At 36.5% G+C, this 25,438-nt stretch overlaps 1 protein-coding gene across 1 annotated transcript in view; it reads right to left on the bottom strand.

Moving 5' to 3' along the window:
- Window positions 1–25,438, bottom strand: part of ATAD2B (ATPase family AAA domain containing 2B) — a 73,725-nt gene that overhangs the window by 23,599 nt on the left and 24,688 nt on the right. Inside the window, exons 9-22 of the mRNA XM_036381042.2 lie at window positions 24,821–24,919; window positions 23,796–23,907; window positions 23,250–23,365; window positions 22,295–22,469; window positions 21,430–21,518; window positions 20,498–20,657; window positions 19,471–19,561; window positions 13,320–13,631; window positions 9,555–9,687; window positions 7,450–7,636; window positions 6,596–6,781; window positions 5,815–5,950; window positions 5,307–5,503; window positions 2,577–2,736 (exon numbers count right to left, since the gene is read on the bottom strand). Of these exons, the coding sequence (XP_036236935.1) occupies window positions 2,577–2,736; window positions 5,307–5,503; window positions 5,815–5,950; window positions 6,596–6,781; window positions 7,450–7,636; window positions 9,555–9,687; window positions 13,320–13,631; window positions 19,471–19,561; window positions 20,498–20,657; window positions 21,430–21,518; window positions 22,295–22,469; window positions 23,250–23,365; window positions 23,796–23,907; window positions 24,821–24,919 (2,153 nt within the window). The remainder of the gene's footprint in view (window positions 1–2,576; window positions 2,737–5,306; window positions 5,504–5,814; window positions 5,951–6,595; window positions 6,782–7,449; window positions 7,637–9,554; window positions 9,688–13,319; window positions 13,632–19,470; window positions 19,562–20,497; window positions 20,658–21,429; window positions 21,519–22,294; window positions 22,470–23,249; window positions 23,366–23,795; window positions 23,908–24,820; window positions 24,920–25,438) is intronic.

The following is a 25,438-nucleotide window of genomic DNA, read 5'->3' as shown; positions in this document are numbered from 1 at the left end:
TGCTAAAACACATTATTTTATTCCTTACATTGAATAGCTGTTGCTCATTTAAATTAATTTTTTAAAAAAAGGGCAAGAAACAAGCCTCAAGTGTGCTACATTTTCAGGCCTATTTGGGGAACAGAACAAATTGCCCATGCTGGAAGCCTAAATGAAACTCAGGAAAAACCAGACCACTTCCCCTACGTTTGAAACACACAAAACAAATGATTCCACCACTGAAATTTGAAAAGTAATCATAACTTAATAACTAAGCCCATATGCAGAGAAAATTGACATCTAGAACATAGCTTTTCAATGAAATCTACAATAGTCATTGTTTGACTTCAGTAGAAACATATTTAATTTGTCAATCCATCCATACTGAATTACTTTTTCCAGCTGTTGCAGGTACTTAACAGTAACCATCAACATTAATGTCTAGAACATATTCTACAACCAGCAGATTTAATGTTTTAGTAATCTTTAAAGACAACAATTAAGAATATCACTAAATACTTATTTCACAATATTTGTAATTCTAGAAACAGCAGGTTTTACAGCTGGAAAAACTGTTGAGTGAAAGAGACTATCCAGTATCTAGCTCAAAAGAGTCCAACATTTTCTGGGGAGAACTACTGCCCATTAAATCTACTGAATGTTGGAAGGTTTTGCCCACATATTTGTGAAGCATTATGTTTTATGATCACAAAAAACCCCACACTGCATTAGTACCAGATGTAATTCTGAAATAATAAACTTCAAACTTTTGGTCAGATAATAAATTTTAAGAAGCCCTTGCAAAGGAGGAAGGGATGGGAGAGAAGAGAAATAAAAAGGAATCAAATTGGGGTGTTTGACTGAGCCACTACCTTCCTCTAACCCTGTGCTGGGAAAGGCTTTCCCCCAGACAGTGCTTCAGTGAGGCAAACACTCATCTCCAACATACAGGGGTTATATTCCCATGCCTTCAAAAACATTTCCCAGTCAAACAATGGAGCAAGAAAACCCCAACCTGTCTCACTACAGAACCTGTCTGACATTTTACAGCGAAGTACCAGGAAAAAAAAATCCCCAAGCAGCCAGTTTTTGATATCCAGACTGCAGATAAAATCAGCCAGTCTGGTCGTCCCTTTGCTTTTCCAACTTAACAACAGGACAAAAGCAGGTACAGTATGAGTCTTCTGCAAGCACAAGCAAGCAGGTATGTCCAGCTTTAAAGAATGTGAACATTTATAGGTTAATATTCATTTAATGAATGCATCTGAATGCATGGAATGCTTCCTCTGAACAGCCATAATGTGCTGCTTTAGGTGTGTTCACACAACAGCCCAAAAAATCCTGCATGCCAGAAGAGCAGTTGACAGCAGAGGACAGAACAATTTTTCATTACCTGCTATCCAGAACTGAGCCTAGAAAGAGCCAGATCAATTTCTCCCAGTTCAGTTCTGACAGCAAGGAAAAATCAAAATATCACTAAACAGGTGCTCTTCAGATAAACTCTGAATGCCAAGTGCCCAACAAGGGCTTTAATTAGTTCACATCAACTGCACATTAGAAGTCCTCAAAAGTGTGTTATCAAGAACACAAAATAAATGGACTTTTCTAGTTGAAAGAAAATAGCATCATAAACTGAAGAAATAAAGTTAATCTTCTACAAATATGAACTGGGTTCAAAAGGCAATGTATAGCAGACTGTACAGTACAGCAGACTATACTGTATCTGGTCCACACATGAGACACTTGAAAAATGCCTCACAAAACCAAAAATTTGAGAAGAAAAATACAGAAAAATCAGGCTTTAACCTGCTAAAGCAATTTCACAAGATGTCATGAAAAACTTTCTAACACATTGCACTACATTTGTAGATGGACCCCGATATCCAAGTACCACATATATTAATTCTACATTAAAAGGGTGCTTTGTGTTGATGACTCTTGAAGCTGCAAGCTGAAAGGCTTTCTTTTGGCAATGTGCACTGTAAGACAGCCCTAGCAAAGAGCACACAAGATCTTCTATCCTTAGTTTGCAGTGTGAACAGCTTTTACATGCATTTCAGTCTACAAATTCCTTTTTAATTGAAAGCATCCCATCACACTTTTCAAGACAATACTGTCTAATCTCTCCTAATCAGCTGCAACTTACTTCCTTGCCTGGTGATTTATCCTGTTTTATTTCTATCCCCAAATATGTAGATTTTGATTTCTGTGTATGAATTTCATGTTCTAAGCTGACATGGAAATACAGCAGACCACTGCCAGATTGTGTGTGTGGATTCTCTACAGAGCTGTCCAAATTACGGTGGGGTTTTGTTGCCTATAAAAATCTAGATACCCAAAAGGAGCTATCAAATTTGAAAGGAAACTATGAAACATAATTTATTAGAACACAGCTCTGAATGCTGCAGTTTTCCTGCTCTTCTCATGTCCCCAGTGCACTCCATGCCTTAGAATACTAAAAGCACAGATCCTTAGGACTTGCTTATCCTAATTATCACAAAGCATGCAGCTTATCTAAATGCCTGAATAGCAACAGAATATGGAATTAAGTACCAGGCTTTCAGGTCTAGGTAGACCAAAAAGAAGTAGGTTCTTACCTCCAGGATCTTTGTCTGGATTGTACTCCAATGCATTGCTGCAGATCAGGTCAATGTCTGTTAGAAAATCCTTGGCTGTTAAGTAGTTGTGTTTATCAATTTTGGTTATTACTGTTGATAGGTCCATTGGCTCTTTGATAACCTCAAGGTAATCTGAAACCTATAAACAAACAGCACACAAAAATGACACAGATCTATTGAATACTGACAATCACTTCTTTATACTTGGATTCATTCCACATGCTTAGCTCTAAGACATTAACTAAACATCTTGATTTCTAAGCAAATTTATGTTAAAAATTGAAGTTTTATCAGGCTAAAAACATAAGACTTCCAAATCTGCTTTTCCTTCAGGAGCTCACCAATTTATCTTTCAAAATTAATTAAACAGTATTTTTGAAGCAGTACAACTTAATGTAAATGCATTTTTCATTTTAGACTAATTTAGTTATAGATTTTTATGGTGCTATAACACTGTCATGGAACTAAAAACGCAAAACCCATCAGTCTAACTTGAAGCCCTAGGAAATATTAGGGAAGCTCTATTTTTTCTATTTTTTTTTAATGAGAACTTTACTTTGTAGGTGAAGTTCTCATTAAACTTAACAGCCAAATTATCAGCTTTTAAATACCGTCTATTAAATAGTTTCTTCAATCACTTGTTAAACAAAGAAAAGTCAGGTTTTATTGACTTCAGATGTTAGATTGGCTGTACAGAAGGACAATCTAAAGAAAAAGCTTTGTGTCACAGTTTACTATGAGCTTAGATCATAACTGGAGATTCAGCAACCAGTGGAGCACACTAAAAAGTGTTTAACATAATTCATGATACCATAAGGGTCTCAGCCTAAATAGCCAAATGCATCAGCACAGCTGCTGTAATGAAGTTCACCCAAAAAATCAATAAATTTTTTATTAACTTCACAGAAAAAAAAATGTATCAATGTTTCAGTGTGATTTAGATTACATTTAATTAAACACACTGGCAGCCTCTAAAACAGTACTGTATTTTTTTCTTTTGAAATCTTCCAGATATGACAGTCACTGTCAAAGCACTTAAGAGTTAAATACAGATTCAGGTCAAGCCATAATGGCTCTATAAGATTTGTTTTTAATATAGTGCCTGCAGATATATATTATAACATTATATATTACATCTCTCTCTCTCTATATATATATATATAGATATATTATAAGATTAATGCATTACTTCAGTGGACAGCAATGTGTCACCTAATTCCTTAAATACAGACATTGAAATTCATATTGACAAATGAAAATGGCAAAAATTCTCTTTTTTGTCTCCCTTTATGGAAACATGATTGTATCTGGTTCAGGGATTGGAAAACTAAGCCAGAGACTTCCTTTTCTTGTTAGCACAGCATCAGAAAATCTTCACTGGAAGCTGTAAATATTGCTACTGCTTTAGTCAGGGAAATTCTTGACTTATCACTCAGCAGCATTCTCTGCAATGCAAATAGGAGTGAAATAAACCTAACACATTTTTTAAGGAAGTCAAGCAGACAAGCTGTTGTAGAAAAAGAAAGGCTAGTCCTGTGCTTAAATGCAGCAGGTGGGACGAAAAGGATTACATTTGATTTCTGGTGCTGGGATATATTAGCAGGGTTCTGGCAAGTCTTCAAATAACAAATTCACATTTTTATTCTCTTCATCTACAAAACATGGACAGTTACTTATTCTTTCTCTATGTGCTCTTATTCAGGTAAGTTTAGACCACAAATTCTTGATAGAAAGGAAGTACCTACACTACAAGTATGAAGAGTTTCTACAATAATGGACCTCCCAGTTTCACAAGAGAAATTAAACCAAGGTACTGCTGAGACCATGCTCATACTGTAGGTTGCCACATTAAACATCTCACCAGGTTTTCAAAACCAGTCAGCTATGGAACACTATGGAAAACTCAAACTGAGAGAGGACTGCATCAGCCCATAAAAGATGGGTGTTCCATCCTGCAAGGAATTTACATTCCAAATCTGCTTTTTACAATGCTGGTCTTCTGATGTCCCATATTCATCTTTTAATGTCTTCCAAAAGAGATGCTTCTCTCTTCAGAAGCAATGAGGGATTTCTTTTCAGTTAGTAAGCCTGCAAAGCTTGCAGGGGGCCAGCATCTGATCTCAAAGTCAGACCAAACACAACCCTAATCATACAGCAACCCCTGAAAACAGATTTGCAGATCGAACTGTCTCATCAGTTAGTTGTGTACAGTCCATAATCGACCAGTTAATGCCCTGTAATGTGCTACCATCTGTGATTAATGGCATCCACAAGCATTACTGCTGAAATTATGCAACAACACTATTAATGCTGAATGCATTACAGAACACAGATCACTTTCCCAATATTATCATGTCTATGATTACAATGCTGTAAAAGCTTTCATTAAAGAATTATATTTATGGTTTCAAGTATTTCAGAAGCACTGGCAAGGGAAGGAGTGTTGGCATTTTAAAATGCTCATTTCATTTATAAAATGGACAGGAATGCACAAGGTTTTTCCAAAGGCCAGTGGCAATAGAACATGTTCCAAATTCTTGCAGCATGGATGATGAGGCTGTGACTGTACCACCAGCTAAAAATCTTAGATTGGACAGATCATGGATCAAACATCTATTTTTCTAATTAATTTGACCATTTCCTTTTTTAAATTTGCATTCTTTTTCTAGTATTTTCAACTTCATTGTTTGCACATTACTGAAACAAGACCTCTTCAATATCCACCGGTTTGCTGAAGATGTTAAAGCGTTTGTCTGTGGCCAGCCTCTTGGTGACATCCCTAAGAAACAGGCGCAGCTCCCGCAGGGTGTTCTCCTCCTGGTCCTCCATCCGCTGCTTCTCCGCCTCCGACAGCTCCCGGGCAGGACACGGCAGGGCAAGAGGAAGAACTTCCAGGGCACGAAGAGCTAGGGAAAAGAACAAGAAATCAGACAATGGAAACGTCAACAATAGAGTGGCTCTTTGCATGACGCCATTCCAAATTTCATTATATGTATTCAATAGGCATTGTGGGTCTGTCACTGCATGCTTGACCCCACAGCTCTCCACCTTCAACAACTGTTAACTGTAAGTATGAAATTTATTCTGGGTACTGATTAATGCTGTCACATGGTAATTAAACTAACTGTTAATTACCCGCACCTCTTTAAAAAGGAAAGTAACACAAAATAAAACATTAGGATCACATTATTATTGGTTTTACTGTAACTTAGTTTACCAGCCTGTTTCCTTCTTGGTGGGGGCATTGCTGCCTCATCAAGGATTAAGCCTTTGAAAAATCGCAATCTGTCTTCTTCACTCGGTCTTTGAATATAAAAAACCTCTTCATACTGGATTCTGAAAATACATTTCAGCTAAAAAAAAAAAAAAAGCCGTAAGAAAAATGAGCCCTCACTCAAAAATACGCGAATAATGACCATATTGTAATACTAGTAACAACTTTTCCAAATCAGCCACAGGACAGGAGATGCTAAACTCTACCTAAAGCTGTGCTCACAGCAAAGGGAAAATAAACACTTATAATTCTCACTGAATTTTCTATAGTAATGAAACTTGCAGTATCCAATGATCCTAACAATGGCCAACACTGCAGTAATAGGAGAGTTAAAAGGGAGAAAAAAAAATCACAGAAAATGTTAAGGAGAAAAACCAGGAATCCTCCCCCTATCCAGAGCCTCAGAAAATGTAAAGTTCAAGGTCAGGCCTTTAAACTAAATCTGCATTTAATTACAGTGGAGTCATTTGTCAAAAAGAACAACTGGCATAATGAACAATTTTGTCTTCTCAGCAGAGTGGCATGGAACTTATGAAAATCAGTAATACAGACATACATCCCTCAATAAGGAAAATTATTAACATTCAGTAATTATTACATTTTATGTCTGACACATTTTAAATTAAGTTAGAAAGCCACTACAGAACAAAATTATTTTACATTATTAAAACATTCAGAAGAGCACAGAACCCCCTATCAATGTCTCCTTCCATGATAAACTTACCTCTTCAGGCAAATCACTAAACATGGACTCAGAGGTAGACAGTAGAAATATAGGTGAGAAAGATGGTATATCTTGCAGCAAAGTTAGGAAAGTAGCTCTCACAGTTTCACTGACAGCTTCCCACCAATCACCAATATGAGGCATGTAAACTATACTTGGTACTGTTCTTCGAGCTTCACGAAAGATCTAATTAAAAAAAACAGTTGTATTTCAACTAAGGAACTAATTGTTACCAGCAGTTGTGAGTAACAAAGTTCTTGCACATTAGAGAATGATTCATATTTGTGGTATTTTCTAGACAAATGTTCCAGCAGAATAGAATTATCTAAAGACTTTTCAAACAAGTGTTTGTGACTCTTAGCTACAGAATTCAATTATTTTATGTCAATGTGCAGGGAGACTACAAAGCAACTACTTTGTTTTAAAAATATATATGTTTTAAAAACTTGCTATGACTGAACAATCAAGATGAAAATTAAACTGTTTTGCAATTCATGCAATATTTACCAAAAGCTAGTTGGAAATGTAAAACACTTAAAACTAAGCAAACGAACCTAGAACCACAGCACATCAATCCATACAAAAGTGAATAAAATGAGTATCAGGCACTGAATACCCAGATTAAACTTACTTAGCTCTAGGTATGTGATGAGGGGGCAGGTTAAAAATGTAATTACATTCACTAGTCACTAGAGAGTTTTCCATCACCCTCTAGAGACCTCTTTACTTTAAACAGGAAAATAGAAGGAGCCTATGAAAACCTGGACTTTAAGTTACACTCCAGCTGGCTGCCTTTATATTGATACAACCAGAATTACATAATTGACTCATTACAGGGGAATCTGAAATCTCACCTGTGCACATGACTCTTCAGGTGTTTTGGCACTGACTGAATAAAGGGCTGGCAGGTCCAGCCTGTGTACAGAGAATTTTTCCAGGGTGTGCAATAGTGCTGGAGCAAGGTGCGAAGTCTGACCTGAACCTCTTTCCCCGGAGAGCAGTAATCTGGGTCTGTAAGAGGTTGGCTGGTGATAAGCTGACCTGCAACAGAACAGTAACAGCAGCCAATTAACACACCAGTATTATCAACAGATGGATATATAGGAGATCATTTAGAATCCATTAGACTTTCAGTAATGGGTAATAGCTTCCTACAACAGCCTAAAAGATCAACTAACATGACTACCCCTGAATACTGCTTCAGGTGCCAATAACTCAAGATTTCTCTTATCTTTGGTTTCACAACCATTTAATTCAAACTCATCTGTGGGAAGCTATGCATATATTAAATTCATTACAATTTTCATTATAACCAGTTTATTTAAAACTAATTCCTTGATCATATAAAAAGACTTATTGAACATCCAGTAAAGACAGCAATTTAATCAATCCAGTTCAGTCCTAACTACTTACAGATCTCTTCAGTAGCCTCAGGAATCCCAGGTCAATCCTTTTATCCCTTAAGTGCTGCCCAAGATTTTCAAGAACCAATGAACATTTCAATAGTTTCCTTATTTAAGGAAAAGGACCTGAAGTAGGGTTGAATAACATCACTATGCATTGTGTATTTTAGCCTATTTGTACACTTCTAGTCAATAGACTTCTGCACTGAAGGAAGACTTCAAAGAAAAACTGCAAAGGTAAACTTATTTTTTGGTTTTTTGTTGTTGAGAAGAAACTCTAAGCCCATAGAAGGGGTTTTGAGATTTTGTGTTTGTTTCTTTCTCTTGGGTATTTTTGCCCAATTTTATGGACAAATGATACATGAAGAAAAATGCATGAAGTTTTTCCATTAGAAGTCTTTTCCATTTATAGAAAACTGGTTATAAAACCAGAAAGTTTTTAATTAATTTGCATTTTCTCTCATTAAGGCATTTCTATCTGCCCATCAGTGAACTCAGGCAGTGGAACAAGACTTGCTGGTATTACTTCATGTTAAACATTTTGGGACAGTAATGAACATTGCTGACCTTTGGCTTTCAGTTCTGGTGGTGGTGGTTACACACACAGGTAACAATCAGAAATGCTCAGAAAACAGACTGAGAGAAGCTTACATATGTTGCAAAAATAAACACAGTCTTGAAATTCTTTTATTTAAAGACACACATCCATACAAATATATACTGTTATTTTGGGTTTGGCTTCTCCCTTTCCAACCTTGCAACAAAAGCTTAAATTTGGCATTAGAATACTTAACTATGTCCCTCCAACTCTTTGAACTTATTTTTAAGCATAGATATCCACAAATTCTGTTCTGGCATTATTTAGCACAAAAAATTTAGCAGTTTTCCACAAGATGGCTCTACTAAACAGTGCCACTAATGAACAGTTTTTCTAACTTCATTTTCTTTATTCAGCAAACTCCCTGCAGAAACTACCACATAAAGTAGTCTAAAAATATTCTTAACACAAAATCAAGAAATTTTAATTATTGTTAATTACTGTAGTAAGTCAAATTTATACAGGAAATACTCATCCAAATTTCACACGTTTTCTAAATTCCTGTTTTCCTGAAACTTTCTATGAAACACAATGAAAAAAGCACATCAGAAATGCTGAATACAATCATTATACATGATGCTTCCAAACAGCTGCATACACAGAAGCTCGACCATACTTTGAACCAAGAAAAAGCACACAACCCCTCCAAAATATTTCTACATACATCTCTTTTCAGTTCTTCATCTTTCAAATCAAAGTAGTTCGTTAAAATTGAAAATTGCTGTTAGCATCTTTATTCCTAATCTACATATTGAAAAACATTTCTGATTCCAGTGTGTAGGATGTGGCCTTTCCCAAGAACACTCCCACATCTAAAACTCTTGTCTGTGCACGTACATGTTTCCATTACAGAACACCACTGCCACCCCAAAGCAAAAGAACAATTTTTTTAGCTCTCCTGATGTAAGAATCTCTTGGGTTTATCTATCTAATTATATTCATTTAGAGAAACACTCACATTGTAAAATGAAGGTAGGGCTTATGTATAGCAGCTGATGACTGTTTCTTTGGTGATCCTGAGTGACAGCTCGTCTCAAAAATTGATGAAGCATTCTCATCTTCACTATCATCTAATATTAGACTTGGTACATCTGTTCCAAGAGATGTATTAATTAGAACTTTATCACTTCTAAGTACAAGTACAACAAACAAGACAAGATATTACAATTTTCTTTGTGTCAATTATAATAAATCCTCAAATGTAGAAGAAATTAGTTAAAACTGTCTAAGTATCAGCCTTCAGAATAATAAGTACTTATTACTTCAAAAACCAAAACAAATTAAATAGTGTAGAAGTCTAATCATAATTACAATTTTATTTTTAAACAATCAAGCTAAACAACTTCTCAAGTACAAAAAAGTTTAACTTGTCATAAAATGCTTCCTTTGGGTTTATTTCACAGTTAGAGGTTTTTTCAAGGATGAAGCTATAAAATTTATAATTCCTCAGACTACATAGAATTTTGTAATTATTTACTTATTCCAAGTGTCCAAATTCTCATAGGTACATGTCTTCTAAAATTATTCTCAGCATGACTACCTAGACAATGTATGTTTATGAAGAATTGCTTTCCACCTTCTGATAATCTGCTGAAGAGTATCAAATTACTTTTTATCAAAATCAGTTCAATGCATTCCATGTTCATCTACTATACCTTTACCTATTTTAATTCCCTTGCTAATATATTAGCACAATCAGCTGAAGTGCTTTCTATACAGACTTTAAAAAATAAAAACTTCAAGGACTCATATTCACAAGACACACTGCAGAGACAAAAAACTGCAAAAATACTAATATGGCACTAAAACAGAACAACCAGGTAACAGCTGAAAATCACGTACATTATCTCCCAGAGATGCAATGGGATTAAAAGTTACCTGGTGTGATTTGATAATAGGAAAGAACTGCTGCAAGATCTTATTTGCCCCAGGAAAGGAGCTGAGTTGCTTTTGCCCTATGCCATGGCACTCATTCTCATTTCCACAGGGAAGGAAGTCTGCAGTGATGGGATGAACATGGCCACAGCCACTCAGCTGTACAGCAGGAGCACTGCAGAGCAAGAAAATGCTCTGCAATGGATGGGCAGCATTTCTGAGACCAGCCCAGAGTCACTGTAGCACAGTGCTGCCCAGGACAACCATCAGACATCCCAACAGCAGCTCAAGTTAGCCACAGCCATTTAAGAAAAGGGATTGCTGTGAAATGAAAAGTGTAAAATAGAGAGATCCAAGTGTTATTCTCAAATACCCAAACCACTGCATGACTTGTTGGATTTTCAAGAGGCAATGGCACAGGTCTGGCCACATGACCATGATCAGACAACCACCACGGGACAAAGGAATCAAGGCAGTGTTAAGTGTCAGATGGAGATGCCATCTAAGCCACAGGAAAAACTGTCCCATTATTCCAGGAAAAATTGTCAAGAGACAACAAAGGTTCCGTGTAAGAAACCGAATTCAGAGTAGGCTGGGCAGGAATGATATTCTGCTGCCATGGGATGAGGATGTGATGCAGTCACCCACCTGACAATCATTCCTCGGGAGCAAAGATGAAAAAGGCTTGCAGACCCCAGGCAGTGGCCAAAAGCTAATCCAGAGTAAGAAAACATGGCACAGAAACTGCTGGATATTTAGCTAAAGCTAAGGATGGAGACCTCCAAATCAACTGGACATATGCCTTCTATCTGTGGGCTCACTAAAACAGACAGTCCCTAAAACAGACAGAATTTCCAGAATACCAAATGCAGACAGAGAGAAGTCCTGTGCTCATGCACTGGACAAAGCTTTCTCTCCCTAAAATACATCACTATTTTAAAAGGTAGCCCATCTTTTAATCCCAAGCATCAAGTTTCTGTGACATTCTCTGCTTGAGCATCTGACTCACTGAATTACAAGAAAGAGGAATTTTTAGTGAAATGTAGAAAACCTGATGTGCAGATTGTAAGTATAGCTGTAAGCATGTTCTATATATTTGACTTTGAATTCAAGAACATTTGAAGCCCTATTGTATAATCTACATTTATGTATAATCATTGTACATGAAAGTGGATTTTTCTGGTTTTAACAAAGCTTAAAGCTTGTTATTCCATATTTTCTTGGATTTAAGGGGGTAAGAAAAAACTAAATGTTAAAAGAAAACTCAGTTCATGCATCTTCAAAATCAATTATCTACAAACACTTAAAACTACCCATAGCAGCAAATTATCTAGTAAAACTACTATTTAAATCAACTTAAGCTTCCAAACTCAATTTGTTATCAGTAATGAGCAATAATAAATAGGAATGCAAAAAATATAACCAAAGAAAATATTGTGAACTTAAACCAATTCTTCAACAAGAATGACAATCTCTAAATTGGGTGCAACTAACAGGTTAGCAGTAGGCAGAGACTTAAGCATCATAAATAACTTTCAGCTGAAGAAGCCCAATAGGATCTAAATGCAGCTGCAAGCCAGCTCATTTCCCTCTACCCACCACCACATGCTCCCAGGACCCATCTCTGGCCAACTCCAACACTTGTTAAAACCTCCAGATACCCTGCAGTCAGCAGAAAACACATAAATACATCATTTTTGGATGAGTTTTCTGGCTAAAATCTGGTCTAACAAAGGACCTGAGGTACTCAAGAAAGTGGAAAGACAGAGTAAAAATGCACAGCTGGGCTGGAGAACTGCAGCAGCCAGCACAAGGATCGGCTTAAGCTGCCTGGGCTGCAGGCTGAAAGCGGGCCCTGGAACAGGAATGAAAGGAACGTCACGGCTGTCACAGATTTGCTTCATAAGTGGGCTGTTTTCAAGTTAATCACACACAACCCCAAGCACAGTTTAAGGAGCTGGGGGGTAAGAATGATCCTAGATAAGAACAGTAGACTATATCAGAATAAACAGATCTCAAACCTAAGGTATCTTGTTCAACATTTAACTTCCAAGAAATGACCACAGTAACTATTAAAGTATGTCTCAGAGAAGAGCGGGGTAGAAAAACCCCATAACCTATTGACTCATTGCCAGCCAGTTGGTCACAGTCCTTCTTATTCCCTGCCTCCTTGGTGCACTCAACACTGCTCCCACTGCAGCAGGTTTCTGGCATTCACTGACCCCTTAGTGAGTGGATTTTACTCACTAATTCAGCAAAAAAAGCCAACTTGACAAACAGCAAATAGTTCTCTACTTGCTAAGCTGACAGAATCAGCTTGGAGGATCAGGAGCGGATCAGGCCAGTTCAAGGACATGGAAGACTCAGGACTTTCTTCTAGAATCGACACATGACCATTACATAAGCTCAGGTACTAAGCTGCTGAGCTGTGAGGCCCCTAAAGCATCTGCACCACCAGCAAGCAAAGGACTTGGGATAGCTAACCATTGTTGAGGACAGGAGCACCAATTTCAGGTTGTGCTACACTCAGCAACATTGTCTCACCTTTTTTTTTTTTTTTGTTCTGACCTTTAATTATGCCCATCATTTCTTGTATTTAAATTGCAAATTATTTGTGAGTTCTTTTTATGGATGGCCCTCACACCTATGGGACCTTGCTCTGTATAGGTCAGGTCATTAGATTCTACAACAACTTGGAATCAGCAAAAATAATTATTCAACATCCAAGCAAAGAGTACTTACACCCTAACAACACCGAAGGAAATACACACCAGACTTAAGGCTAGGCAGAGAAGCTGAAATCCTTGCAAGTTGAAACAGCATTTGCAAAAAAACCCACCCCCCATACCTTCACTTTTGTCAGCCTGGCTGAACTCAGCATGGGGGAACACTTTGTGCAAGACCTCGAGGAGCTTGCTGAAGGTGCGCTCCAGGAGCGGCCGGATGACGGGGGACAGCGCATGGCCCGAGGAGGTGACGGCGCGCTGGGAGGCCGGCACGATGTTCTGCATGGCATGGTAGAAATCCTGCGCGCTCAGAACCACCGAGGAAACGTCCAGCTGCAGCTTCTGGCTGCTCATGTAGATCTGGGGGTAGCGGCGTCTCAGGGCAATCAAGGCAGCCTCAGTGCAAAGTGCTTTTATGTCAGCTCCACAGTACCCTAGTGCACACAGAAACACAAACACCTTCCGTGAAACAGCACTGCTGTGCCACACCTGCAGCAAACACGCATCCAGCTACAAACAAATCAGGAATACTTAATTGTCAAGGACTACAAAGCATCTAACAAAAGGCATCGGGTCATAATCTGATGACAGCGCTGTATATCAAGAAATCAGATATGTTTATAAGGTATACTAAGAAACTAATTGCACATGGAAGTTGAAATCATGTCCATTTTCACTATATCATTTGGTATATAGTGTATTTCCAGTCCTGGGTTATAGGTCTGTTATTGCTCTTTCTTTTCCCTTAATATTGTCTAACGTATGTGTGCAATTTTAACAGCCTAGTTCCTCTCCTCCTTTTTTCCTTTAATACCTCCACATGAATATAATCTTTAATAGCAAAGTAATTTTGTTACATTGAACATCACCAACTTTAAACTTTTACAGTCTGAGAAAATGAGCAGTATAAAGAAAAATGTTTCATGAGTAGAATAGGGAAGAGATAGAATCTCGTGTTAAAAAAAGCATTACTCTGAATTCTTGGAAAAATGTTAACTTCTACTATGAAGAGAAATGTTTCAGACTTTTAAGAGTTTCGTAACTTTACTAATATAACCAAAGGTTGAAATTAAAATGCATTAAAATTTTAATTTAGCCTATCTTCATAAGTATCTACAGGTGGCTACCTATAATTGCTTAATCATCATTAGTGAAAAACATAGATCTGATAATTATGAAATACAGAGAGACTTAATACCTCTGAGTCTTCTGCAGTACTAATGGTTTGGGGGTTTCCCCCAGAGCTAGAAATTAGATTTCAAGTTTTTCCATCTCTCCCAGCAAGACCCATTAATATGCCTCTGTATTTTGAGGCACCATAGCTCCATCTTTCAAAAACTGTAGAACAGTATTCCAGTGAGAAAAGTCATTTAGAGAATAAAGAGTCACTATAGGAAAATGTGTTGCACTGAGGTACCGCCATATAAAAGTTCATGGGTTTGTAATGAAGTGTTTATAGAAAGTAATTAATCAATTCTTTAGTTAATTCTCATTCAACTGTTGTTTTACCAGACTTCCTCCTCCTCACAGTGTCTTACATTACTTGCATTTTTTCTACTCTATTTTTGTATTAAAACCAAGGAGGGCAGGTTTAGATTGGATATTAGGAAGAAATTCTTTACTATAAGGCACTTGAACTGGCTGTCCAAAGAGGCTGCAGGTGTCCCATCCTTGGAAATGTCCACGGCCAGGCTGGATGCAGCTCTGAGTGACCTGGGATAGTGGAAGGTGTCACTGTCCATGGCAGGGGATTGGAATGAGATGAGCTTTAAGGACCCTCCCAACCCAAAACATTCTGTGATTCTAGGATTGATCTTTTGGCAGCACCAGGTTGCAGAACTGAGGCCTGCCTTGCTTCTCTCTCTTTAGCCTCTGATGTTCCTTCAGTGCTCCTGGCACATATATTTTTACAAGATCCACACAGAAATAAGAAACAAAGGTGATTCCATATACAGTGTTTAAAAATAAAAAAGGAAGCAAGTAATATGGAGGACTGTAGACACTTTTCCATCCCCATCTTTCAGATATATTAATTTGGGGGATAATAATAAAAGATACACACTTTTCAGCTATAAAGGTGACTTAAATTGGATGAGACTTCAAACTGCACCTTTCTTATATATACGTGAAAATAATTTTAAAAAAACAAAAACAAAAAAACGCCAGATGGACAATCACCATAAATATTGGATAATTCCTGCAATTTTTAAACCAAGCTTTGCAATTTTATAAAAAGGTCAATAGCTACTCTTGTATAAATTTGGTGAGTCCACACCATGACTGCTACCTAAAACATATGTAGCAATTCACATTCCCAAGCTACCTTGAAATAAATACAGAATACATTTGAAATACGTTCAGATATATCCACTATATGAATTAATAGACAAATAATTGTTTTCAGCACTGAAGTTATGTTATTTATAGGGTTTTTTAACTTTCATCTAACATGGAATCAAAACTATACAGGGACACCCCAACCACATGAAACTATTAGACAGTAGCTACTGGTGCATCAGAGAAACCAAACCAGGGTTCTCAATTTTGCATTGTTCTTTAGGTATCAGGTATCAAGTTCCCATTTAAATTGGTCCACTTCTCATCCAAAAACCACACTAGATTAAACAAAAAATGAGTGAGGGGAGCACTAAACCAAAGCTTAAATCAAAGATGTGCTGAAGATAGGCAGCACCCTGAATGCCTGTCACCTTAGAAGCTAGTTTAGTATCTTTGTGAAAAGATTCAGCAGCTCAGGAGCCAGATCCTTCCCAACTTTTCTATTAACAAATGCTGTAACATCACTTTCTAATAGTCATTTTAATCACCGCTTGTACATCTCCAAAGAATTGCAAAATTAGGAAATAATAGCCTGTAGCCTATTTTTAAAATTAAATTCTCAGGTGATCAGATGCACAATTAGTCTCCATTTCTACCTCTCATTTCTCAGGAGCAATTACATTTTAAGACTAATAATTGGTGTCTCTTTTTGAGGGACTCTCTTGTGCATACTGTACATCCATTTCAGTGACAAGGAAACTGCAAAAATCCTGTACCTTGAGAAACATGAAAGAGCTTTTTATTGCTAAGAAGCAAATGCACACTGATTAAGCAGAAGAAAAACATAAGTGAAGTATTGTCAAAACAAAATAAAATGTATCATGCCAACAGTAAATAACCTGATGCAGATTTTACCCAAATTGACACTGTAATATAAACTCAGGGTTCAGTGCATTTGCTTCCATTTTTAAAGCATCTCAAGAAAGATGTTCAATTTGCCAAGTAAAAGGTACTGGCACACCTCAACTTAGAACAAAATGAGGATTCCTGTCAAGTAGCCCATTTTCTTCTACCCAGCAACATCAAACTCTGCTGAACATTTCTGAAGTAAAACTTTCAAAGAGCAGGACAGCAAATAAGTGGATTCCTACACAGGTTTCCAAAGAATGCACTTTGATCACCAAAATTTTCCAGCCACCTCTACTGTGCAGAAATTGTGTCCTCTTTAAAATGTCTTCTGCCTAAAACCCACCCTAAACCCCACAACAAAGTGCTACTGAACAGGGTGAAGCATTTAGGTGAACAATTTTGACCACTTCTTCCACTTTATGTTGTGCAACTCCCTACAAAACTCTCAAAATGACTGCAGGGAAAGAGAGTTAGCAAACAACTCAGCATGATGACAGAGATGAAAAATAACTACAAGGTTTATTTTAAAGACCTGTGAAACACAGGAATGCTAATGCCAAAATCTCCCCCACCATTATTACATGAGGATGGGAATGAAAAATCTAAATGGTATCATAATTTTGCCACAAAACACTCCTGCAATAATAAGCACAGAGTATTTTTAACAAGCATCTTCAGCAGAATAGTTTGTTTCTTTAAAATTCTATTAAATAACATTATTTAAATAACCCTTACTACATTGTAAAAAGATTCATCTGCAAAATGCCAGATGGAGGAATTCACACTTTTTCAGTTGCTAGTATGTTTTGTTTCCTGCAAGACTGAGTTTATAGGTAAGTCTCTCTAGCTACAGAAAGTTACCATTCCAAACAAGGGAATAAGCATGAGAGATAAGATGGGATTTACGAAGTTAAGAGTATCTGGGACCCATCTCCAGTAAAGAGAAAAAACATAGTAATTATGTGTATTTACTGAAAGTACTAACAGGACAGAAGTGTGTGGTCTTCTGAGCAATGCTGTGCTCTCCCCAAGCTGCTTCGTCTCACACACACTGCAGTCATGAGGCCATTCAAGGAAGTGGAGTCTTTAATTCTCACATACATAGAAATCCACTAAAAGGTAATCCATAACACCTGGGACAAAAATCAACCCTCAGGAAATAACCTATTTTTTGCAAGTCCTGGGGCTTTTCCCTTCCAATTTCCTTCTAATTACACCCCTGGATTGTAAGGAGTTCTGAGTTGCACAAAGACCTGCTTCCCAAAAGGCATTTGCTTTGGGAGTATTTCAGCAGTTTTCTTCATTAGGATCCAAATGAAGCTTGGAGTTAAGTGTTGCTAAGCCTGATGAACTGGAGAGAGGTATCGACCATGCTGTGCCAAAAAGCTTGCCAAGTCTAGGCATCTTTTACATGGGGAAGAGGTGGTGCTGTTTTTTCGGGAGGAAGGTTGTTTGTTTGTTTTTAAAGAAAACTTGTGCACAAGAGAAATATCAGACTGGTATAAACTACATCACAGACATACATGTGTGCCAATGAGTCCCATTGGTAATGGCCACAAAGAATCTGGAAAAGTCTCTTTAAATCTTTGTCGCAGATTTCACATACAGAAATGATGAGGCACTCTCAAGGTGAAGAAGATACACCAGTCTTACTTCAGCTGTTTTGAAAAGACTTTGTAATACTTCAAAGATTTTCATCTTGGATGTATGGAAACACTTAAATTCCAAGATACAGACTGGAGACTGTCAAGTGTACAGTAACTGGAGAGCAGGAAAGCCAAGGAAAACAGAAAAGGATGTTTCTTTTTGTTAGCTGACTTCCACAGAACTGACAGGCTTTATGGAGCACAAAGAATGTCTTCCAGTCAAATGTACAAATGGCTTTCTCTATTGTCTGAAATTTTAAAATACTGTGTTCTCAATGAAAAAATATGTTGAATTTTAAAAGAAACATCTGTGGGCTTTTTCCCACCTATTCCCCTCTCTCCCACTAAGCAGCACCACACGTTTGCACAATTCAAGCAGAATTTACATGAAAGGGGTTTGTTGTGTGCTGCTATACCCGGCAAAGCTAAAACTGGAGTTTCCTGGATAGTTATGTGCTCTCCTCACCAGAAGATGTTGAGGTCTTTGTGCATCGAAAGCAGAGGGATGCTGCTTCCATGAGAGGTGTCCCTGCAGGATGAAGAGGATAATTCGGATGTACTGCAGCTGACTGAATGGACTGATGTTCAGTTTAAAGTTCTTACATTCCCTGATGATGGATTGAAAGATATTTCAATCTGCACTTTGTCTGAGAACTTCAGTGCTCATCCAAGCAGATGACTTACAGAGGATGTATCTTTGCATGCAAGTTGTTGAGAAGGTATTGTAGTGTGTGCTTTAGGGTCATTTCCTCTGTTAAATTCACTATACAAATATTTGGGTTTGTTTCTGATTAGATTTAAACAGCAGGCTTATCTTGAACAACCAACCTCCATTCAGTACAGCAGGTCTTTGTGAGCTCCAAAAGTGTATTTAATGTATTCATGTTGCGGTGCTTTTTTTTCTCCCCTACCTATGTCTACACTTTGAGGTTTTTCTGTGCTAGCAATCTGAAAAAAAAATTCATCTTTAGAAAGGCTGGTTAGTTTGTTGGATTTATGTCAGAGGAGAGCATGTCAGTCAGTGAAAAATAAACAAAAATCAAAAACCCCACACACAAGTACTATTTTTTTTCTCAGTAAGCAGACAGAAAAAAACCTAAGTCTGCCTAAGTCTCTTTTATAATTTACCAATTTAATGGGAAGTCTACCTAAAGATTCCAATTCCAACTTCATTTTGCTTCTCTTTAAGGGTAGGCACCTTATATAAGGACAGTGATATCACAGAAAGGAAATGTGGTTGTATTTTCAAATGACTACTAGCTACTCATTTTGTGCTTTAGTAAGACAGAAACATACTTGTTACTACAAAAAGAGTATTGTTCAAAGTACAGAAGTTTAGAAAGGCAGGGATAAGAAAATCTTCAAACATTTAACATACCTTCCAAGTTTTACACAGAAGAGAAAGACTCTACAGTAAAAATACTAACAACATAACACTCACCAACACATTTTTCAGCCAGTTCTCCTAAGAAAGGATCTGACAATTTGGGGTTCCAATCCCTGGTATGAATTTGCAAAATGTGCTTTCGTGCCTGATTAAAAAATAATAATAAAAAAAAATTAGATTAAAAAACTAGCAAGTCAAATCCCTATCATAGAAAAAAATATTCTTTATTTGTGTGAATCTATAGTTACTTTACCTGCTTTTGCATGTAACTGAGACATATAAAATGGAACTTAGCACTCCATAGTCTTAGCACTTCAAAGAACAAAGCTTTTCCCTTCTTTTTAATTTCATATATAAGCAGTACTTTTTTCACCAGTTACACATTTTAATTTCTGTTTGATCAACATTATTATACATGAACTGATCAAAACTCATGTTCTATTAGGAATTATCATAGTTTTATGATTTCATTTTTAATTACCGCACCTATGAGTAACAGGTTCTACTGTCAAAGGCCTCACCAATTAATAGGTTGAGTAGCACATCACATACACATGAATCCCAAAACAATTTCAGTTAAAAGTTATATAGAATTTAAATAAATCTATCCATATACAAAGCACATTTAATTTTAGGTATAAATTCATGAAGCATTATGGTTGAGTTTATGTAAATTTAGAAAAAAAAACTGAAACGTTCCTGTTGCCAGCATTGTAATGCCTGGCTGTGCATCTACATTTTTTACATGCTTAGAAGTCTACAAGATTTAAAGTTATTTTGTCTTACCATAAGCTTTCAGCCCCCAGATAGTTAAGGTTCATTATACAAATCCATAGTTTTGAGATAAGCAATACAGCTTATTGTGAATAATTTACCTCTGTTTAGTTTTAGCTATATCTTGAAGATCTGAAGCTCAATACAATTTCATGTATACAATCTGTTTGTACTAAAAATGCCTTCCTAAATTAAACATTCTTACAAGCAAGAATTAATATTTTTATTTCATAAGCTTGGTTGTCAGGCATTCAGATGTTTAGTATACTACAGATGTTTATTAATAAATCTCCTTTCCAGGTTTTACCTTCTTGTCAGGCAAGTTGAAAAGAAATTCCCTGTCAAAGCGACCAGGTCTCCTGAGTGCAGGATCTATAGAATCCAGTCTGTTTGTAGCACCAATTACAACTATTTCACCTCTATTATCCAGTCCATCCATGAGGGCAAGAAGAGTAGACACTATAGAGCTACAAGAAAGTTTTCAGAATAAGAAAGTTTTAGGAACACTGCAAGAACTTCGGCATTTACAAATGCAACATTAATATATTCAAAAGAAAAAAGCTAAGCTACAAACATGTGCATAACAGTTTCAAGTCTCCTAAGTTCCACTGGCCTCCTGGTCTGCTGGCCCCAAATTTCTCTCAGCAGAGTGGAGGGACATGGACACATAAATACCACCACCTATAGAATGACAAGTACAAGTGTGTTGCCATACAGAGCACAGCAAAACTGAGATCAACAGCAGCCACAAAAAAATTCAGCCAACAGCAAACTGTTGTAAGAAATGTTCTAAAAAGTGACAAGATAGCAACACAAGATATGTTTGTACATCACACCATTAAGAATAAAAGTCACAGGTGAGCTCAGTTCATTGATAGAACATTACAATTCGTCGTGCTAGAATAATATTTTTTCAACTGGTTATTCTATTGGGCTGGTAACAGACAATCTGTTTACAGCACAAAACAGAAAATCAAGGAATAGCTGTGGAAATACTGTAGTTAATAATGTGGTTGAAGGGTAATTGTCACTGCAATTCAATTCCCAGCAAATTACAGTTTGCCTGAAGGACTGAAAAGATGACTTTCAACACCAAAAAACCAATCTGTCCTTTCTAGTATAAGTGGGCTTCAGAAAAAGAAAAAAGCTTTCCTGTGAAATGAGAAAAAATTACATTTAAGAGTTTACCAAGATAATGTACCCTATACCAAGATAATGGCAGCATAGAAGAAATATTACCTGTGAATCTGATCTTGTCTGCTAGAACGAACTGGAGCCAAACCATCTATTTCATCAAAAAAGATTATAGAGGGTCTCATCAAGTATGCCTGGTATGCAATAAAAAAAAACCAAAAACTGAATTCACTGTTAATTTCTAATTTATCCATCAAAATTGAACATTGGTTTCACTAGAAACCATTAACATGCTAAACTAACACATATATTGAGACATCTTTGTTAGAAAGTGTAAAGTCTGAAATGAAAACTGAATTTCCAACTCCAGCAGTGTTTCAAAGCAAAGCAGAGTGCAGTCTACTTTGAGTAAGCAAGATGGCACCAGTGTACCAGTTTTACTGTGTGCTGGACAGGTTAAAGACAAACACACACCTGACACTCAGAAAACATGATCTTATCTGCTCATAATCTGTTTGTTTAGACAGCTCTCTCTGATAACTACTTTTCTTTGAGCTACTGCTTTACTGCTTTGTGTAACTCTCTGTTTGTCCAATCTCTTCTAAGCCAAAAAAGAACACTAAAATAGACACACAACCAAGGCAAGCATGCACTCCCCTCTGTAGCATTTATCTTGAACATGTCAGTCAAACTCAAACTGACTGGTTTTTTTTTCCCCCAATTTTTACCCAAACTACTTTGCTTCATTAATGAAGAAATCAAGAGACTTCTTCCTCTGAGTTTACAGAGCAAGTAAAGCTACTGTCAGCATTCCCCTACTCTTTTCATCCAAATATGACATTTGGTAAAATCCTACTTAATTTACAAAAATGTAGTTATTTAGTTTGAATTGGAAATACCTTTGGCTACCTAAACCACAAAACACAACATACAGAGAAATTATATCAAGAAAAATATATTTTCTTCTAACCTGATCAAAAAGGAGTCGAAGCTGACGTTCAGATTCACCAACCCACTTACTGAGACAGTCTGCTCCTTTCCTCATAAAGAAAGCCACCTTTTTGTCTCCTTGACTGCATTCATTAGCTAGAGCTCTAGCTACCAAGGTTTTACCTGTTCCAGGAGGACCATAGAATAAACAGCCCCTGAAGATAAATGGATCAACACAGTCACAAACTTATTTTACGTCTCCTGAAAAACTCCAAGTCAAATTTTATAATGAAGACAGGGAGCCTGGAGAAGAATGACTTAAGATCTTGTATTATTATTTTGTAGTAGTATTGTATTATTAAAATGTTGCAGTATTAACATGACTCCATAAAATCTAAGTTTGTTTTATGCTTTCAAATCAGTAAAACTTTGATTTGTAAAGAACATTAATCAAAGGCATATTAAGTTTCCAAAGGATTCTTCTACATTAGTTAAATACCACCTCTTCAAGTATTAGATTTTAAGTAATACCTTAATCAATATTTGTTACTTCTTTGGAATGAAGTAATTAAGTGACGAAAATACCCCCAATTTTTCAATTGACTTAAACACCATTTAAATCACATACCAAGATGCCTCATTATTAAATATTATAATCCCAATATACTATTATAGAAACATCAGCATTTTGCTTGATTAAGTAAAATATTTAATAACATAATGGGAAAAAAAGGCAAGGTACTACTAAATAAAAGAAATGAGAATTCTTTCTTTAACCAAATCACAAAGTTTACCTTCCTCCCACAAGAAAAATATACTAGGTTTTTTTAAATCTTCATCCTGCTCATTACATATTCTGATAGACAAGTTGGGTAGCAAACATGTAAATCTATTCAAACTGTAAAACACTTCAGGGAAAGAATCAACCTCCTATGTGTTTTCAATTCCTCAGAGCTTAATTAAAAAAATACAACAGTGAGAGTAAATAGACCTACCTTGGTGGCTGAATTTTGAATTTTTCAAATATTTCTGGATAGAGAAGAGGAAACACTACCATTTCCTTAAGTGCAAGGATATGATGGCTCAATCCCCCTATACTATCAAAACACACCTTAGGGAAAAAAAAAAAAACCATATTAAGTTTATATTGTAACAGCTTTCCACAAAAGCACCTTTACTTATAAAACATTTGAAAACAAATTAGAAAAAATATTGCATTGATCAACAGGATTTCCCTGAATTTTGAATGTGTGAAAAACCAGCTAAGCAAGTCAAGTCTTGGCTGCCCACATGAGGCTTATCTGGTTTGCAAGTTAACTGTGCCAGGGCTGCCTGGACATCTACAGAGATCCAGCCTAAGTCCCAGAGCAAATGCTTTGTAGTCCAAAGGAATAAGGAGACAAAAGCTTTGGTAACAATAAAAATTTAAAAAAATCAGTGAACTTTTTTATGAATTTACTTCAACATCAATAAAAGGCTGTGGAGAATTCTGCTTATGCATAATTCAGGGAAGGAAGATAAAAAGCTCTAACAAAACCTACTGATTTATCAACAATCATTGGGTCAACATCAGCCAAACTCGCCCCAACTTTCACACGTTCCCGAAGGATTCCACTAGCTAAGTCTTCTGCTCTGAAGTTTAGAGGCAGGCACCTGTTCAACAATAAACAAACACCAAATAAATATTGCTTTCATTGCTTGGAGGTGAAGAAACAAGAGATTAAATGCCTTTAACTACATAAAGAGATAACCTTCCCAGACTGGTAAAGAAAACTAATCTTCTTTTTTTGTGGTTAACTATGGTATGTATCTGGAAGTTCCTTAACATTTATGCATCCATACACATAATTTAATCTGAAGAACTAGGCTGGATAGATTATTTTGACTGAACACAGAAAAAACAGTATTTCCTTCCTTTAAGCCCCTACACAGATACTACATCAGGCCAACACATAGTTAAAGGGAGGAAGAAAGGTACTAGTAAGAGACAGGTTACACTCAGAACTACACTTCTGGTCATTGTACATTGCTTGAATTCATTGCAATGGAAAGGGAACAACGTGGCAGACAGGAAGAGATGGAAAAAAGATGAGGGAACTTTTTTCCTGCAGAATTTTCCTACCTAGTATGAGTGAAAAAATTTACTTATAGATCTTCCATTTTTAGATTACTGCTAAATACATGTAAGGTCAAAAAACTGTGCATTAGGTGTTTAGAATGCATGAACTCTTACACAACAGGACGAGTGAAGAGCTGAGAGTACAACTGAATTAATTAGAACCAAGTTACACCAATTTTAACCAAGAGGAGTTGATTTTTATAACCCAACTGAATCATACAGCTACTCTTATATTTCATCTTTTTATCACTATTATTAATTATCTACTCATAAGAGTCCAAAACCTGAATTGATATATTACCATCACTCCTCCTAAACCACATCTGCAGGTAATTACCAGCAGAATCAAAAGTCTGCAGAACTCATAAAACACTATAGACTAGTTCTGCTTGTTTTCTCATAAATAATAAAATCAAACCATTCTAAAGACCAAGGATGTTTTGATACCTATTTCTTGCTCTGGCTATGCTTTTAGATTTTCTTCTTTCAAAACGTTCTTCATCTGAAGAGGTTGTATCGCTGCTGTGAATGGCATGCTTCTTTCTCCTGTTGAAGTGGCAAAACAAACAGAAAACTCAGTCTTTTTTGCAGTGGAATGGCATGTGTTGGTCCTATAAAAATGAAACTGAAATGCTAAGTACAGTATTGTTCAGGTTTGAGATGCATGCAAATTCTAGCTTCATCAAAATCAAAATAATCTGAGAGGGAAACAACAGCTCTTACTGCCACAGTGATTATCTGAATTCAACATGAACATTATTAGAACAGCAGAGCCCTATAAAATGTGTGGTCCAGTCCATGCTACCTCAGCAATGTGATTTGAATAATCAGTCAATAAATTGCAATTGTACTTAAGAAAATTTCCAACTACTTTAGCCACCTCTAACATAACAAACATACTGAAGTCTCCTTACTCAGTTTGATGCTTCCTTTACATATTCTTTGAAAAAAATCCATACTTCACTAAGTATATAATCTCTTTTTACGAGGTTATTAATTCTGAATAGCAGAACAGGCTCTCAAAACACCTTTACTTCGGATCTGAATCCAAGTAAAATTACTATC

This window comes from Molothrus ater, chromosome 3, assembly GCF_012460135.2.
Source record: "Molothrus ater isolate BHLD 08-10-18 breed brown headed cowbird chromosome 3, BPBGC_Mater_1.1, whole genome shotgun sequence".
In the NCBI taxonomy this organism is placed as follows: Eukaryota; Metazoa; Chordata; class Aves; order Passeriformes; family Icteridae; genus Molothrus; species Molothrus ater.
Note: the sequence above shows the minus strand (reverse complement) of the source record. Positions and strands in the feature narration are given on the sequence as shown.